The 20,411-nt window shown below is 32.3% G+C and overlaps 1 protein-coding gene across 15 annotated transcripts in view; it reads right to left on the bottom strand.

Moving 5' to 3' along the window:
- The window catches only part of Csnk1g3 (casein kinase 1 gamma 3), a 109,163-nt gene that overhangs the window by 36,873 nt on the left and 51,879 nt on the right, over positions 1-20,411 (bottom strand). For all 15 annotated transcript variants that reach the window (XM_078048310.1, XM_078048311.1, XM_078048317.1 and 12 more), the window contains 2 exons: positions 19,902-20,050; positions 17,953-18,187 (listed from right to left, as the gene is read on the bottom strand). In XM_078048310.1, coding sequence (XP_077904436.1) covers positions 17,953-18,187; positions 19,902-20,050 — 384 coding nt within the window. The remainder of the gene's footprint in view (positions 1-17,952; positions 18,188-19,901; positions 20,051-20,411) is intronic.

Genomic DNA, 20,411 nt, shown 5'->3' on the forward strand with positions numbered 1-20,411 from the left:
ATAATACAAGATGCTGACAAATAATGAGAGAGAAAAATACTTTGGTGAAGAGATGTTTGCATGCAAAATATTTTATACAAATGAATAATCATACTATGTAAGCAATACTAAGTGCTTTCAGAAAAGCACTTTTTCAAGTATGGCTCTGAAGTAAGATCAGAAAAAACACTTTAATTTTTACCATGCACTATCATAACATTCTATATATGATATCTACAACATCTGCTAAGGTTTAAAGATACATATTTTTGTTATTATTTAATCAATGTCCATCCTCCCACCAGACTACACATTGTAAAAGAGCATGTCTCTCTTGCTCATCATTCTCAAAACCAAGTATGATGGCTGGTACATAGCAGGCTCTGGGATTTTAGGTTGAGAATCATAAGAATGAAAAGTCATACCATCAAAAAATATTTCTGAACTCCAGCTGAAAATAAAAATAATCTCTGAAACTTTTCAAAAACTCATGAGAAGGCCTACAGCTGGACACTGATTCCTTGGGTCTAAAGTGGAGAAATGTGCATTTTTAAAGCTCAGTATGTACATGATTCTAAAGTATAGCCAGATTTGATAACCACTAGAAAAGAGACCCCTTTGACTAAACCATAATTTGCATGATAAGAGTAAAATTGGCTAAATTTCTACACCTGCATAACTACAACCACAGTCAAGAAGCATTACTAATACTGTAAATACTCTTTGTTAATCTCCTTCTCACCTACAATCTCCAGCCTCAGGCTACCACTTATCTGCTTTTGTCATTATAAATTAGATTTTATTTTTTATAGAGTTTTACATTAATGGAATCATACAGGATAGACTCATGTTTAAATTCTTTCACTCAATATGTTTTCATGAGTCATTCATGGTATTCCATGCTTCAGTAGTTCTTTACTCCCCACCCCCAGGCCCATTTAATATATTTTTAAATTTTTATTATTTGTTCTTTTTAGATATATATGACATTAGAGTATATTTTGTCATATTATACACACATGGACTATAAATTATTCTAATTGGGATCCTATTCCTGTGGTTGTACATGATGTGGAGTTTCATTGGTTGTGTGAAAACATAGGAAAGTTATTTCTGATTCAGTGTACTGTCTTTCCTATTCCCCTTTGTTTAATCCAGTGAACTTCTGCTGAATAGTACAGCACAATATATTTAACTATTTATTACTGATCGCCTCTGAGGAGCTTCCAGTTTGAAGCTACTGTGGAAAAAAGCTCTTAAAGATATTCTTACAAAATTTTTTGTGTGGATATATATTTTCATGGGTGAAATTATGAGGTGAGTATTTATGTATGGGTGTTAGGCACAGTATCATGGCATCTTATGGAAAATGTAGGTTTACATTTATAAGAAAATACAGAACTGTTTTTTTAAATTTTTTTTAAACATTGATGGGATTTTATTTTGTTCATTTATTTATATATGGTACTGAGAATCGAACAAAGTACCTTACGCATGCTAGGCAAGCGCTCTACCATTGAGCTACAGCCCCAGCGCCACAGAACTGTTTTCTAAAGAGATGTGTCATTTCATATGCCCAATAACATACAAGAATTTCAGTTGCTTTAAAGCTTATACAACATTTAATGTACTTGGTTTTTAAAATTTTAGGCATGTTAATAGCTGTGAAATATTAGCTTATTGTGATTTAATTCACATTTCATTGGTGACTGATGTTTCATTGTTACTACTCATCATCTTTTTGTGAAGTGTTTGTTCAAGTATTTTGCTCATTTTGAAAATTAGAAAGGCTGGGGTTGTGGCTCAGTGGTAGAGCGCTTGCCCAGCATGTGTGAGGCACTGGGTTCAATCCTCAGCACTGCATATAAATAAATAAATACATACATACATACATACACACACACATACATATGATAAAGATCCATCAACAATAAAATATTTTTTAAAAAAGAAAATTAGATTACTTGATATAAACTTGTAATAGTTCTTGTTATACTGTAGATACAAGTCATTTTCAGATGAAATTTCACAAATACTTTTTGAGACTACAGATTACTTTTCATTGTTGTATTTTTTAAAAAAATATTTACTTTTCAATTGTAGTTGGACAAAACACCTTTATCTATCTATCTATCTATCTACATACCTATCTATCTATTTATTTATATGTGGTGCTGAGGATCAAACCCAGGGCCCTGCATGTGTTAGGCAAGCGCTCTGCCGCTGAGCCACAACCCCAGCCCCTCATTGGTGTATTCTTAATGCATCTTTAAAAGAAGTTTTACATTTTAATGAAGTTCAATGTATGAAGTTTCTCTTAGTATTCATGCTCTTTTATGTCCAATAAGAACTCTGACTACTCTCCAGATTATAATTATATAATATATAAACATAATTATTTATTATAATATATATTATATTTTCTCCTATTATTTCTTCTATTAGTTTTACAGTTTTGGTTGTTACATTTCAAATTATCCATTTTGAAGGTTTTTGGTTTTAATTTTGTTTTGCTTGTAGTGTGGGGTGAAAGTTTAGATTCATGTTTTCCAATGTTGAGACCTACTTATACTGCTTATTGACAAGACTATTCTTTTTCCTTGAGTTGCTTCAGCATCATTCTCACAAATCAATTGACCTGTCTATGGTCAATTTTAGGACTTTATATTCTGAACCACTTATCTATGTCTGTATTCCTATCATTACTATCGAAAATAAGTAAAAGAAAGGAGAAAATAACAATAAAAGAGAAAATTAACAACCAAAACACAGACAATCAATAGGAAAAATGAAGCCAGACATGATGATGCTCGCCTTTACTCCCAGTGACTCAGGAGGCTCAGGCAGAGGATTGCAAGTTCAACTCCAGTCTCAGTGACCTAACAAGACCCTGTCTCATAAATAAATAAATAAATAAATAAATAAATAAATAAATAAATAAATAAATAAATAAATAAATAACTGGAAGGGCTACAGGGAGTCTGCATTCTTTGTTGCTCTGTGACCTAGGATTCAAGCAGTAGGAATACTATTTCTCTACAAGTTATTAGAGGACCCGACAGCTACTGCCCGCACAGGTCCACAGGACTCAATGTCAGTGCAGGACCCCTGGCTATAAACCCAAACAGGAATTCTACAGTAGCTCCCACACAGGACTTCCCACCACAACTCCAGTGTGGAGCCCCATCAACCAACCTGGGGCTCTCCTGGTCGCCTCCATCTTGGGATACTGCAACCAATACCATACTTCCCTACACGTAGTAGTCTGCACCTGGGGATACTGGACAGGGTCTGGAGGCAGCCAACACTGCACACCACAGAGCTACATCACCACCCGACCTGACCCAACCTGACACCCCATTGCTAAAAGCAGCTGCCTACATCTTGGGACACCTTTGTCTCCATCTTTATTTGGGGCAACTTCCAGCTAGGAACACTGACAGGGGCTTAGAAGCATTATCAAGGTACCTATAGTCCCCAACTTTCTCCTCTCCCCAGCAATCAATAACCGGGCACAGTGCTTGTGGCTACACAGCCCACTGCAGCTCACAAAGCCTGGCCCTGAATTGCCCAATACAAAAGAGCTCTCCATAACAGTGTGCAACCCCCAGAGAGTAGCCCAAAAGACCTCCAGAGAGAAGGTTCTGGAATGGGAGGTAGAAAGGGAGGGGGTGAGGGATATACAGTTTAGAGACTAAATTAGAGACCAGGAATTTGAGGTCTACAGGAGATACAAGGAGATAAGAAGACCAGGTACCCACATCACACCAGCAGGCCCCAAAGGAGATCCTTGGGGTGCAGTCTCCCACTGGGGACCAGCAAGTGCTATACCCCACCTGCAAGAGCTCTGTCCCCAAGACCAACCCTGCTACCCTAATAATCTAACCATCCTGAGAGTGAAAATACCAGCAAACAACAGAAAACCTCGCCTATTGGATGAAAAGGGAAGCAGGAAAAAAACTGAATTCCAACAAAAACAAACCTTGTATTTTCCTTTGAAATGTTTTGTTTCTTTCCTCTTTTTTCTTTCTTTCTTTTCTCTATCTCATCTCTCACCCTCACATCCCCAACATTTGTGAAACCAATTACTTTTCATGAATTAGGATACCAAGGACTTGGAGGCCTGAATAGTATATTACAGTTGTGTTGCATATTATTTTAGCATTTTTTATTTTTCTTAATTTTTATGTTTGTTTACTTTCTCTATTGTCTCCCCCACTTACTTGTTTCCCCAAAATCACGTTCTTTCTTTTAACCTGCTAATAGTCAACATTTTTAGATTCCTCTTTCATGCTTCCTAAGATCTAATAACTGTATATGCTCTATATCCTACCTCCTTAACATCTCATTCTACACCCCATCCTACACCCCAGTTCTCTCTTTGTCAACCATCAGAAACTGTAGACACCTTTGCAAATCTACTATTTTTATTGTAGATAATAATTGAACTCAACATTTCTATATACTGTGACAAAACTATAAACGTCTTGATAGGAGCTTTTTTAAGGCTAGATATTGTTTGTATTGGGATCTGTTACTATTGATCTCCCCCTGAAAGAAGAGGTATTGGACACTATACGCCTACGTGGTAAAAACTGTGACAACTCAGACCTGAAGCGCTAGAAAGGAAGACCACAAACAATATGAAAAAACAAGGGAATAAAGTGCCCAAAACAAACAAAGACACTACATTATCAGAAATCCCGGCCAGCACAACAGAAGAAATGACAGAGAAGGAGTTCATGATGCACATAATTAAAATATTCTGTAAATTAAAGGATCATATAAGAGAGCAAATGCAGGCAACAAAAGATCATTTCAATAAAGAGCTACAAAAGCAAATACAGGAAGCAAAAGATTACTTCAATATGAAGATAAAGGTTCTTTAAAAAAACAGAAATTCCTGAAATGAAGGAAACAATAAACCAAATTAAAAATTCAAGAAAGCCTCACTAACAGATTAGATCATTTTGAAGACAAAACCTCAGACAATGAAGACGAAATATATAATCTTGAAAATAAACTTGACCACACAGTGAAGAAAGTAAGAAATCATGAGCTGAACATTCAAGAATTATGGGATAATATAAAAAGACCAAATTTAAGAATTATTCAGGGAGGCTGGGGTTGTGGCTCAGCGGTAGAGCGCTTGCCTAGCACGTGCAGTGCCCTGGGTTCGATCCTCAGCACCACATATAAAGAAAATAAAGGTATTGTGTCCAACTACATCTAAAAAATAAATAAATAAATAAATAGGGCTGGGGATGTGGCTCAAGTGGTAGCACGCTCGCCTGGCATGCGCAGGCTGCTGGGTTCAATCCTCAGCACCACATAAAAGTAAAATAAAGATGTTGTGTCCACTGAAAATTAAAAAAATTTTAAAAAAGAATTATTCAGATAGAGGAAGGCATAGAGTTTCAAACCAAAGGAAGAACAATCTATTCAATAAAGTAATATCAGAAAAATTTCCAGAATGAACTGGAAAATCAAATACAAGAGGCTTCTAGGACACTAAACGTACAAAATCACAACAGATCTACATTGAGGCACATTATAAAATGAAAATGCCTAGCATCCAGAATAAGGAGAGAATTAAAAAAGCCACAAGAGAAATAAATCAGATTACGTTGGGGAGGGGGAACCAATTAGAATATCTACAGATTTCTCAAATCAGATGCTAAAAGATAGAAGATCCTGGAATTTTTACTAAGTTCTGAAAGAAAACGGATGCCATTCAAGAATTTCATATCTAGAAAAATTAAGCATTTGATGACATAATAAAAACCTTCAATGATAAACAAAAGTTAAAAGAATTTGCAACTAGAAAGCCTACAATACAGAACATCCTTGGAAAAATATTGCATGAAAAGAAAATGAAAATCGGCAAAGGGAGGTACTACACTAAAGGAAAAACCAATCAAATGAGAAACCAAGTCAAATATCAAAAATAAACAAAAATGGCTGGGAATACAAATCATGTCTCAATAATAACCCTGAATGTTTATGGCCTAACCTCACCAATCAAAAGACATTGACTAGCAGATTGGATTTTAAAAAAGACACTCATTTCATAGGAAAAGAGCCACAAACTAAAAGTGAAAGGTTGAGACAAAACATACCACTCACATGGACTGTGAAAATAAGCAGGGGTTTCCATCCTCATATCAAATAAAGTAGACTTCAAGTCAAAGTTAATCAAAAGGGATAAAGAAGGACATTTCATACTTTTTAAGGGAAACATACATCAACAAGACATAACAATTATAAATATATATGCCCCAAACAATGGAGCATTTACATTCATCAAACAAACTGTTCTCAATTTTAAGAGTCAAATAGACCACAACAAAACAATTCTGGATGACTTAAGCACACCTCTTTCACCACTGCATAGATCTATACAAAAGCTAAACAGAAAAACCATAGAACTCAATAATACAATCAATATCTTAGACTTAATAGAATATTTCATCCATCAACGAGTGAATACACTTTCTTCTCAGCAGCACATGGATCCTTCTCTAAAATAGATCATATATTATGCTATAAAGCAAGTCTTAGCAAATACAAAAAAGTAGAGATACTACCCTGCATTCTATCAGAACATAATGGAATGAAATTAGAAATAAATGATAAAAAATAGAAGCTACTCCAACACCTGGAGACTTAATAACATGCTACTGAATGAATAATGCATTGCAGAAGACATCAAAGAGGATATTAAAAAACTCTTAGAGGTCAATGAGAACATTGATATAACATATCAAAATCTCTGGGACACTATAAAGGCAGTACTAAGATGAAAGCTCTCTGCATGTATTTCATTCCTTAAAAGAAGAAAAGGTCAACAAATAAACGACCTAACATTACATCTCTAGAAAAAGAATAACATACCAACTCCAAAAGCAGTGGGAGACAGAAAATAATAATCAGAGCCAATGAAACGAAACAAACAAATTGAAAAAATAGACAAAACAAAAAGTTGGTTCTTTGAAAAAATAAATAAAATTGATAAATCCTTAGCCATGCTAACAAAGACCAGGAAAGAAAATCCAAATTACTAAAATCTATGATGAAAAGGAAATACCACAACAGACACTATAGAAATGCAGAAGATAATTAGAAATTATTTTGAAAACCTGTACTCCAATATAATAAAAAATATCAAAGACATCGACAAATTTCTAGAGTCATAATAATTTGCCCATATTGAGTCAGGATGAAGTACACAAGTTAAACAGATCAATTTCAAGCAATGAAATAGAAGACGCCATCAGAAGCCTACCCACCAAGAAAAGCCCAGAACCAGATGGTTACACAGCTGAGTTCTACAAGACCTTCAAAGACAAACTAATACCCATACTCCTCAAATTATTCCATTAAATAGAAAAAGAGGGAAAACTTCCAAATTCATTCTATGAGGCCAATATCACCCTGATTCCAAAACCAGACAAAGACACATCAAAGAAAGAAAACTTCAGACCAATATCTCTAATGAACATAGATGCAAAAATTCTCAATACAATCTGGCAAATCGAATATAAAAACATATTAAAAAGACAGGGCATTAAGATTAAGTGGGGTTCATCCCACAGATGCAAGGTGGGTCCAATGTACAGAAATCAATAAATGTAATTCATCCCCTCAATATACTTAAAGATAAGAATCACATGATCATCTCAATAGATGCATAAAAAGCATTTGAGAAACTGTAGCACCCTGTCATGTTCAAAGCACTAGAAAAACTAGGGATAACAGGAATATATCTCAATGTTGTAAAAGCTATCTATGCCAAGTCCCAGGCCAACATCATTCTAAATGAAGAAAAATTGAAAAGCATTCCCTCTAAAAACTGTAACAAGACAAGGATGCCCTCTTTCACCACTTCTATTTAACATAATTCTTGAAACTGTAGCCAGAGCAATTAGAAAGAAATTAAAAGGATATGGATAGGAAAAGAAGAACTCAAGCTATCACTATTTGTTGATGACATGATTCTATACCTAGAGGATCCAAAAACAATTCCACTAGAAAACTTCTAGAACTAATAAATGAATTCACCAAAGTAGCAGGATATAAAATCAATACCCATAAATCAAAGGCATTTCTGTACACCAGTGACAAATCCTCTGAAAGAGAAACTAGGAAAATTACCCCTACAATGGCCTCAATAAAAAAATAAAATAAAATACTTAGGAATCAACAAAAGAGGTAAAAGACCTCTGCAATGAAAACTACAGAACACTAAAGAAATTAAAGAAAACCTTAGAAGATTGAAAGATCTACCTTGCTCTTGGATAGGCAGAATTAATATCGTCAAAATGACCATACTACCAGAAGCACTATACAGATTTATGCAATTCCAATCAAAATCCCAATGACATTCCTCATAGAAATTGAAAAAACAATCATGAAATTCATCTGGAAAAAAAAAAGAGACCCAGAATAGCTAAAGCAATCCTTATCAAGAAGAGTGAAGCAGGTGGCATCACTATACAAGACCTTAAACTATACTACAGAGCACTAGTAACAAAATGGCATGTATTGGCACCAAAATAGACATGTAGACAAATAGTACAGAACAGATGACACAGAGACAATCCCACATAAATACAGTTATCTCACCCTAGACAAAGATGCCAAAGACATACATTGAAGAAAAGATAGCCTCTTCAACAAATGGTGCTGGGAAAACTGAAAATCCATATGCAACAAAATGAAATTAAGCCCCTATCTCTCACCAGGCACAATACTCAACTCAAAGTGGATCAAGGATCTAGGAATTAGACCAGAGAGACCTTGTGCCTAACAGAAGAAAAAGTAGGCCCAAATCTTCATCATGTTGGATTAAACCCTGACTTCCTTAATAAGACTCCTATAGCACAAGAAATAAAACCAAGAATTAATACATGGGATGGATTCCAACTGAAAAGCTTCTACTCAGCAAAAGAAACAATCTGAGATGAAGAGAGAACCTACAGAACGGGAGAAAATTTTTACCACATGCACATCAGATACAGCACTAATCTCTAAGATATATATAAAGAACTCAAAAACGTAACACCAAAAAAACAAATAACCCAATCAATAAATGGGCCAAGGAATAGGACAGACACTTCTTAGAAGATAAAATACAATTGATCAACAAACATGAAAAAATGTTCAACAATTAGAGAAATGCAAATCAAAACTACTCTAATATTTCATCTCACTCCATCATAATGTCAGCTATGAAGAAAACAAAAAACAATACGTGTTGGTGAGGATATGGGGAAAAGGGCACATTAATACATTGCTGGTGGGAATGCAAATTGGTGCAACCAATCTGGAAAGCAGTATGGAAATTACTTGGAAGGCTTAGAATGGAACCACCATTTGACTCAGCTATCCCAGGCCTTGGTTTATACCTAAAGGACTGAAAAACAGCATAATACAATGACGTAGCCACATGGGTTTTTTAGCAGCACATTTCATAATAGCTAAATTGTGGAACCAACCTAGATGCCCTTCAATAGATGAATGGACAAAGAAACTGTGATATATATACACAATGGAATATTACTCAGCATTAAAAGAGAATAAAATCATGGCATTTGCAGGTAAATGGATGGAGTTGGAGAATAGCATGCTAAGTCAAGAAAGCCAATCCCCAAACAAAGACAGAATGTTTTCTCTAAAATGTGGATGCTGATCCATAATGGAGGTGGGAGAGGAGCATGGGAGAAATGGAGAAACTCTGGATATGGCAAAGGGGAGGGAGGAGAAGGGAAGAGGTGTTGGGGTAGGAAAGATGGTGGAATGAGATGGACATCATTATCTTAAGTACATGTATAAAGATACAAATAGTGTGACTCTATTTGTGTACAACTGGAAAAATGAAAACTTGTACTCTATATGTGTATTATGAGTGGAAATGCATTCTGCTTCCTTTATTACAAATTAGAATAAATAAATTAATTAAAAATAAAATTTAAATAAATAAATAGGACTGAACCTTGGTGTCCATTAATGGATGAATAGATGAAGAAAATGTGGTATATATACACATTTTTATTCAGCCATAAAAAAATGAAATTATGTCATTTGCAGGTAAATGGATAGAACTTGAGAACATGATGTTATGTGAAATAAGCAAACTCAGAAGTTCAAAGGCTACATGTTTTCTCTCATATGTGGAAGCTAAAGATGAGAAAGGAAAAGAAAGGGGTGGGGACCAAGGGGATTATGAAAATCGAAGGAAGATCAGTATAATAGAGGAAAGGAAGGAAGGAGAGGAGGGTAAGGGGAAATATTGGGGAATGTAATTGGCCAAATTTTATCCTATGTTGTGTGCATGTATAAATATGTACCAACAAATCTCACCATTGTGTACAACTATAATGCACCACTCAAAAACTATGAGGAAAAAGTACAATCTTTAAAAAAATAAATAAGAAAAGAAAAAGAAAGGGCTGGGATATAGTAGTTTGTTGGTAGAATACCCCTTGATTCAATTCCCAGTAACAAGAGAAAAGAAAAGAAAAGAAAAAAAAGGCAATAAAAACAAAAGCTAGTTATTTGAAAACTTCAATAAAATTATTAACCCTCTTACTAGGTGAAAAGAAAAAAGCAAAAATTACCAATAATAGGAGCAAAAGACAGAGCATCAGAGCAGATTCTACAGATATTAATAGAATGATAAAGAATATTATGAACCAACATTATGCCAATATATTCAACAACTGAGATAAACAAATACTTTGAAAGCTATAAATTACCAAAACTGCATCAAGAAAAAAATGTGACTAGCTATCAATTAACAAAATATGGTTTATAATTCAAAACTTTCTCAAAGATTAAAACCCAGATAACATCATAACCTTCAAAGTAATATATAGGTATAAATTTATTAATATATAATATATGTAGAATATAGCTTATGTATCCCATAAGTATATATACACACATTTATATAGGATGGATGTATATTACATCCTATAGGAGGTATTTACATACATATAAAATTTCCCAACTATGAAGACTTTTAAGTTATATCATATGTATGATACATATAACATCATATATGACTAAGGTATGTGTTTTTAAATTTATATGATATAACTGAAAAGTCCTAAAAAATATATACAAGCATATTGTGCTCTACAGCAAGACTCTTTGTTAAGGAAAGGAACTCAGTATAAAATGCAATTCCTCTTTGAATTCCATCCAAGATAGACTTTAGTTACCACAGTTGCCAACAAGGCCAGTTAATAAGGTGATCTGGCCGCTTTAGTCATATCAAAGAATAGTATTAGTCTTATAACCTTCAAGGCATTTAAAATTTTAAGCCATAATATAAGCTAGTAAAGTAAACCTACTACTGTAATTCATTCCAAAATATTCTTTAACATCATAATCCCTTTCTTTGTGTTCTTTCATCAACTAACATATCTGAAAATAAATTTCAGTAGGTAATAAGGAATAGAGGTGGTAGGAAAGCTTTCTCTTTGAAACACAGTAACTTAAAAATACCCCCTCAGGTCTCCTACATGAAAAAGATCTCTCAAAGGTAATCTGGCCCTTATTAAACTCTGTTCACATTTTTTTAAATTGCTTAACTGAAAAGTCCTGTTTGAAGATGGATGTTTTCCTCAAAGCCAAGAATCATTATAGGGACTCTTGCTATGAGCAGCGGGTGAAGAAATGAAAAAGAGACAATTTGCTTTATAATAGGTATAATTTAAAAGTCTTTTCATAGGTTCAATTTTAAAGTAATATAGAAAGCCAATTAAAAGTTTGCTCTTTAAAAATATATGTACCACATAAACATAACCAATACATATGGGCTTAATATATGTCCGTGCTTCAATACCTGATCTTTTCAAATTATAACTTCACTGAAAGTAGATGTTGGTAATCCTAAGTAAGAAGAAAAAATCAGTAAGTGTCTAATATATACTTAATAAATGAAGTACAGGGTTTTAGCCTACCAGTGTGGGCTTTTTTAATTTCAGAAAGCAAAGTCAAGTCCAACAATCAAGCAAATGTTTACTGCAAACCTTGTACAGTGATTTTCTTTTTAAAAATTCTATTTTCACAGCTCAACTTAATTTTTCTCTTTTTAAATATGATTTCATTTCTCAATTGCTTATAACGTTCCATTTCAGTTGAAATTTTAATTCAATATTCAACAGAAAAATATTCCTTTTTTCATAAACTTAAATTTATCTCTGTCAAAAAAAAATATACCAAATGCCTCACTTATAAGCTGGAAAATTTCTACTATACACATTATACTTGCTAAAAAAAACTTATTTATACCAATACAAACAATGAAGCTGAAAGACAACAAAAATTTCTCTTTGAAGAAAATATAAGTCATTACTATATAAAAATTACTATATGCAAGTAAAACTTTTACTTATATTTCTAAAATACTAAATTTTTTTCCCCTGGACCCAGAAATACATCTTCTGTAAGATTCACTAGGCTTACATTTTTCAAAATAACTCAATAAAGATGAGTTTTTTAAAATATGAGAACATAAATGTAAAAGGGAAAAGAATAAATTAATTCAAAACAACATGCAGCAAACAGCTCACTAATCCAAACACTTAACATAGCAATATCAAGAGAATTTAAAAATAAGAGTTGTCTGAGCAACTGAATCCAGTACATGCATTCACTTAATTCTTAAAGAAGTTCTTTCTTGACATTTACTTTTATTAATTTAGATATAATTTCAGTAAGCAGGGCTACCAGGTTAAAAGAAGCATATCAAAAGAGAAATACATATTGCTGCCAGAAGTAGGAATATGTACATATTACAAAAAAGTACAAGAAAATATAGTGGAAGACAGAAAAAAAACCTCACCAAAAAAAATTTATGTTACAAAATACAAATAACATTTTCTCTAAATTTATGTAGATAAAAATATGTATCCGAATATTCTTCAACAGATTTCAAGTTATTAATATATAAAACAGCAATCACGTAAAAATTGTTTATCCTGAAATAATAATAAAATATCATTTATGTTTATCATACTTTGTTTAAAAGAGCAAGGAATCATGCAGTACATTTTTAAACTATTAAAATATAATTGTAAATGTAAATGTGTTTCTATGCTGTTAAAACCCTTGCAGCATACAGAACAGGTCTCAGGAATTTGGACAATTCACCTAGAAATTAAATTAAAATAATTACATCACAAAATGAAGTATGGAAATAAGATGCTTTTATAACAGAATAATTCTGTGATTCCTCTCCCCTACTCAGAAGGTTGAAATATATTCTTCTATAGAATACAAACTTTTTTTACTAATATTTACAAAGCAGCTTCTATAGAATACAAACTTTTCTTACTAATATTTACAAAGCAGCTTCTAATGTACTTCTCAAATCATACTCTTTACTCTTGATTAATCAACAATACTTTAAAAAATAAAAGACTTGAATTTCATTTCAAGACCTCTTACTATACAGTATTTGCTTAATCTCAAATGACTTTAACAAAAGATATAAAAGGGAGAGAGAGAATTATCCAAAGAAAGATTATAAAGTGAAGTTCAAAGCAGTTTTTAAAAAGATGTCTTTAAAAAGGAACATCACACAAAACACAAAAAACAGTTCAATGTGATAATATTTTTTTAAAAAAGTTTTCATATGTAGACTATGTGAAATCCACATATAGTCTTAGTGACTTAACCAACGATGAACGCATATATAAACATGAATCACATCTGCCTTCTGAACATAAATTGCCTCCTTATGATCAATAGATACAAGAAAAAGATAATAAATCCTACAATGCAATTTTATTCTATTTTTCCATATTAGGAACATCTTTTCCGTATTTAAATATGATACTGCATCAATATTCAAAAAGGAAAAATAGTTATAAACCCATATAATGTTCCTGTGACCAATTTCTTTATTTTGAAAAGTTCATGAAAGCAAAGAAGTGCCCTAAAATGTATGAATGAATGAATAAGGTTTTAAAAGTAATCATCAAAGCCCAGACAAAGCAGGAAAGGCAGAAGTTAGAAATGTACAAAGTAAAGTCATATTTTCTCTGTTCCTTTTTCTTTTTAATTACTGCTCTCAATGCAATATATTCAAAATTTTAAAATACCACAAAATATTCCATATGACAGGCACCTCAAACTTATAATATGCTTTAACTCTTCAGCACCTAAACTCATACCACTTTACCTTACTCTTCATTTATTTTCAAAAGGAATTCATGTAATCTAGCAAACAAACATTTTTCTCTATTAATATTACCCATTTCCTCCACCTACACAGAAACTGAGAAGCAAGACTTTTATAAGAGAGGAAAAGTAAATATCAAAGCTTTTGTTGTTTGTAATACTTGCCAAAGAAATCATTTTTTTGTTTTCTTCCTGAAAGAGGAGCAAAGAAAGATTATTGCATCAGTTAGATGCCATTTCCCAAGCTCTGAAGGCTTTTACCAACAAGGACAAACAAATCAGACTGGCTTTGCCATTTCTACAAATAGAATGGTATTACACTTACCATTGTTCAGATAAAGAACATTAGGCCATAAGGAAGTTGTGACTTCATGTCTCACAATAAAACAGTGGTGAACCTTTGTTACTTGCTATAAAATAGTCTGTTAACAACTTCCATGAAATGAAAATTTCTCACACACTGCACACACAAATAAAGGTGTGCCTGGTTTTAATAGAAGGCACAATCCTGAAATTTATATGTCTACCCAACTATATTTTAAATCTACCAGGAAAGTTTGCTATTAAAAGGAACTCACCAAAAATATCATCTGAATAAAAATTATGTTTATAATTTTAGGTGTTTAAAACGTACTTTTTATGAAGAAAGACAAATTTAATTTTTCAGGCATTTCAAAGAAAAAATACCATGAGCCTACTATCAGGCAGACTGTCAGGAAAGATGATTTTTAAAACAAAGACATATATATATGCAGTATATAGTTAAGTGATCATAGGGCGGATGGTTAGAGATGCTAAGATAAGAAATTAGAAGCTGGATTAGATGATTACTAAAAGTCCTGTCAAATCTGCTTTTATATTGTAAGGCATTTTTGAACAATGATTATGGATACACACTGACTGGTTTATTGGAAGAAATATTCACAATGCCTATACTTGACAAGACTTCTATCTAGAATATACAAAGATTCCTACCACACTTATATTTGACAAAGGACTTGTAAACATATAAGGAACTCCTATAAATCAACAACAAAATGATAAACAAAAGATATATACAAAAAATTCAAAATAGATATACAAATGACCAATAAACACATGAAACAGAGCTCTAAAACGTTAAACATGGGGAAATAAAATACCAAACATCCATTGGTGCTTAAATGAGAAAGACTAACTGCCAAATGCTATAAAAAATGGGAAGCACTCTCATTCGCTGCTGGTGAAAATATAAGGATCTGATTGAGTTTCCTTTTTCTTCTTTTTTTTAAACATTCTATTTTTTAATATTTTATTTTTTTTACATGATGTGGAGCATGAAACCCACTGCCTCACATGTTCTAAACAAGCACTCTACCAAAGAGCCACAACCCTAGCCCCTGAGTTTCTTATAAACCTAAACTACATTTATCATACCATCCAACAATTCTAACAGAACATACGCCCACAAAAAGATCGGCAAGAATGCCTACAATTTTACTCATAATAGTCATAAAACTGTTAATAATCCAACTATCCAACAATATTAGAATGGATGTAGTATGTTCCTGCCATCGACTACTACTCAGCATTGAAATGAACAAACTACTGATACTTAGAAAAATATGAATCTCACAAAGATTATACTGAGCAAGAAGCCAAGTGATTCCAATTACATGACATAATAGAATCAGCAAAACTAATTTATGGTGAGAGAAATCAGCGCAGTGGTTGCTTCTGGAGAAGGCAGGGATTGAAAAGAAATAAGAAGGAAGTCTTCAGGGTGATGATAATGTTCTAAATCTTGATAGGGTTGGGGGTTACATGGCATATATTTTCATCAGTACTCTCAAATTATACACTCAGACATTGTGTACTGTACTCCATATAAATTTTACTTCAATTTTAAGAAGCACTCTTCAATAAAATAAGAATTACAAATGTTATAGTCCTAGTAAACTTGCTTTACAAAGTAATGTCATTTGGCTATTTGAAGCTACTCTCTGAGTATAGTAGGCCTCTAAATATCAGTGTATGAGTCTGTTAACAAAGGAAAATACAAATATAGAAAAGGAAAAAGAATTATAAATATGGTTGGGTAAAACTACTTTATTGTGATAAATTAAAACCAGAAGTATCAGTATAAACTTGACATTTTTAATAGGTATTAAAATATATATATATGTCATATATATATGTAGGCATATTTGTGTATATGTATATGTACATGTACACATTTACACACAATAATTCTTAGTTCTGCTTCAAAAAGAGCCTATCAGCAAAAAACAAACCATAGCAATGAGCATATTCAGGAGACAAATTTTGGTTTCTAAATACTACCGTTATTCAATAAAAGGAACTAGAACTTCTTAGAGAAATGGTTCATGATGAGGTTAGAGCAGAGAAACCACAAGATGAATCTGGAAGTATTTTTTGCAACCAGAAAGTAAGGAAATGCTCAAAGAATCATGAGAACATGAAAAGAGGAACCAGCTTTAAGGAGCAACCAGTGGCCAAATCTGAGACAATCAAAATAAATAATGATCATAATGCATTTGACACATAACACATTAAATAAGAACTCATAAGTCCATACAGATATAAATCAATAAATGAGGGAAAAGGAAAAGTTTGTACTTATATTCAAATGTCAATTATTAAATATGCAAGGAAGGACAGAAAATTATCAATACATGCTAAATGTGGGTAGAAGTTTGGAGCTGGGGTTGTGGCTCGGTGATAGAGCACTCCTTAGCATGGGAGAGGCACTGGGTTGATCCTCAGCACCACATAAAAAGATAAATAAATAAAGGTATGTGTATATCTACAATTAAAAAATATTTTTTAAAAGTTTGATAAAGAACATATTTACATAATCTCAAAGTTTATTTGAAAATAGTGTTTAATTACAAAGTGAAAATAAGAAGCTTTTAGTGGATAAACTCATCAGATATCACCCTAAGGAAGTGATTAAAGCTACTTAGAACTAGTTGCATTATGATTAGATCCTGAGCCCCAACTTGATACACTGAGAGCACACCACTTCTGTATTTGTAATAAAAGTGCATACCAAAACCTAATTATAGAGAAAAACAGACCCAAATTGAGAACATTCTAAAATAGCCTGCATTCCTCAAAAATAACTTAAAGAAAGTCCAAGGAATACTCCAGGTGAAAAGACTGGTGATATAACAAATTATTTAATTATGATACTAGATACTACACCAAGAAAAAGAAAAACTACAAAAACAGTGAAATGTTAGTAATAATTTTTACTCTTCTTACAAATAAGATATTCCCTTAAAAAGTTTAAGAACTTAGCAGAAGTCATATAATTAGGATATAGTTAAGCCAGCATTAGAAGCCAGTTCTGCCCCTCTAGAGGATATGCTTGCTGCTTCCCTAGATAGCCATATAGAAAAGCTACAGTCTTAATAAAAAATTTCATATGCAACAAATTCAATTAAAAGTAGGCATTTACTCATATTCTTTAATAGAATAATCATATGTATATATGTAGACCCCTAACTGTATCCAAGTTGAACACCTCAAGTTACAGGGTAGAAAAGAGACAAAATGAATGTAACAAAATCTGTCATTCATTTATACTCTATGGCACTTATTTTAAAAGTATTATTACAATATACATGAAAGTAAACTTTAATTGTACATGATAAGTGAAAATCACAATACAAACTATGGTAAATAGCAAAGAAAGGAACCATAATAACAAACATAAATATATTGTGAGCACAGCTGCTGAATTCAAACATCCATACTTACTAAAGGTACACATACCTTTTCCTAAATGTGTGTTTATGCTCATATATCTAGCTGTTCCTGTAAGGCTCTTGTGTTCTCTGTAGGGTATATGTTTCTTTGTCTCTGGATCAATGTATTCCTTTGCCAAACCAAAATCTATTATATGAATAACTTGCTGGGTTTTGTTTCCTGGTCGTCCTATTAAGAAGTTCTCAGGTTTTACATCTCTGTATATCAAGTTCTTTGAATGAACATATTCCATTCGAGAAATCTGGGTTAAAGAAATAAAGAAGAGGAATTTTATTTTAGGTTTTGATTAACATAAGAAAAAATGATAGAGATAGAGGCAAGACAGAATAATCACAATGAAAACAAAAAAAATAAATTATTTCAACACTTTAAAAGCAAGATATGTCTATAATTACTCAAATGTACATATATATAACCAATTATGATTTTAAATGTTTGCCCTTACTATTATGGTCACTGATGAATGAAAGTGTTCAAATTTTATGAATTCTTTTCATATCAGCAAGTTTAACTCAATCAACATTAACAGAGGATACTGTCTCATAAAATCAAAAAGCTTTACTGATTAAAAAAAAAAAAAAAAACTTGAACTAAGTATTAACAGACATACCCCTAAGGCTGCACTATTCTTCCTCAGTTCAATAAGAGGGCAACTTTTGTTTTTCTCCTGGTACTGAAGAACACACCCAGGGTCACTCTCCCACTGAGCTACTCCCCCAGCCATTTTTATTTTTTGAGACAGGGTCTTCTAAATTTTCCCAGGCTGACCCTGAACTTTCAATCCTCCCACCTCAACCTCCCAAGCATCTGGAATTATAGGCATGAGCCACTGCATCTGGCTATAATAATCAAGCAATTTTTATAATTATACTAAAGAAATGCAAGTGTTTAAATTGTTCAATAAAAACAACAATAAAGTCAAGCAACATTTAGTATTTCTTTTATATAACATTTATATAATGTTTTTGTTTTCCTAGGTATTAAACACTTAAAAATAAAATCTTGAAACTAGAAAATTTTGGAATCCAAATCTAATAATATATTACATTTATATTAACTGTTTTATAGGCCCTCAAATAATATTTAATATACAAACTATCACAAAATAAAACACTACAAATAAGAAAATTTAAAAACCTTTCATTTAATAAGGATCATGGTTAACAATGCAATGCAAATATACAGTCACACAGCCCATTCTAGTTTGTTTATTACTTTGGATTGTATAAGACATAATATTCCAAGATCCAAGCTTTTCATTAACAATACATATGAGCATATTCCAGGTCATAAACATTCTGTTAGTACATGCTTTAACTGCATATTATTTTATGGCTATTAACAATTTACCCAACTTATCTTGTTAATTTTGCACATTTGTGTTGTTCCCATTTTTTAGTACCAATCTTTGCACATCAAACTTTAAATACATCTGAACACTTCCATATGATAAATTTGTAGAAGTAGAACTAATAAGTCAAACAGAAAACAATTTTAAGACTATTACAGCATACTAATATTGGCATTTATTTCAAAACTGTCTCAATATCATCCTCTGAATTGTTTTCCCATACATTCCCTGAAATTTAAATAATCAGTAAGACACTTAATAGTTTATTTCTTATTAATTCATTAAAATTTATTACCCAAAATCCATTTTCTGAGGGTACTAATTCAGTATTCACCTTAAACAAGAAAAAGTACCACAAACAACTAACAAAGTAAGCATTCTGTTCTTAAAGATACCAATTTTCATACAAATAAATGCACTTGACAGTTATTTTAAGTTATAGCCATTCTAGAAAGGCCATATGAAAGTAGAAACATTTGTGTTAGGTGAATCAAATGCTCTCAAAATAATGTCACAAAACTTTAATATAAATTTTCATTTAAAATTTGTAACTAACAAAACACATAACTTTTCAAACAACTCCAAAACACCCTGCTTTACTTACCAGTTGTATAGCTATCATGAGAACTGTTTTAAGAGAAAAAGTTCTGTCACACAAGTCAAACAAGTCTTCCAAACTAGGTCCCAGCAGTTCCAGCACCATAGCATTGTATTTACCACAAGGGCCAAAATAGTAAACTTGAGGTATACCATCTACAGGAAAAGAAAAGTCATTTAAGAATTTCATCATCTTAACTATTAAGCCTTTCTTCCTAGGAAATCAATAAACAATTTTTTTAATTTTATACTTTCAAGAACTATAGCAGTATCTTTATTTTTTCCAGATATTCAGTAAACTTTTCCTGATTGAACTTCTACACCCTTCCTATACCTTCTCTTTCAGTGTTCACATTGAAAATTACTGAATGACATTATAAATAATACTTTATTGTCTGTCTCTCCACCATCTCATACATTAGGTTTTCCTAGTTTTATATTTCCATGGCCTAGAGAATGCTCAGAACATAGGAAAAAATCCATTTTTATTGAACAAGAGAGTCACTACTATCTTTAA

Source organism: Ictidomys tridecemlineatus, chromosome 1 (assembly GCF_052094955.1).
Source record: "Ictidomys tridecemlineatus isolate mIctTri1 chromosome 1, mIctTri1.hap1, whole genome shotgun sequence".
Classification (NCBI taxonomy): domain Eukaryota; kingdom Metazoa; phylum Chordata; class Mammalia; order Rodentia; family Sciuridae; genus Ictidomys; species Ictidomys tridecemlineatus.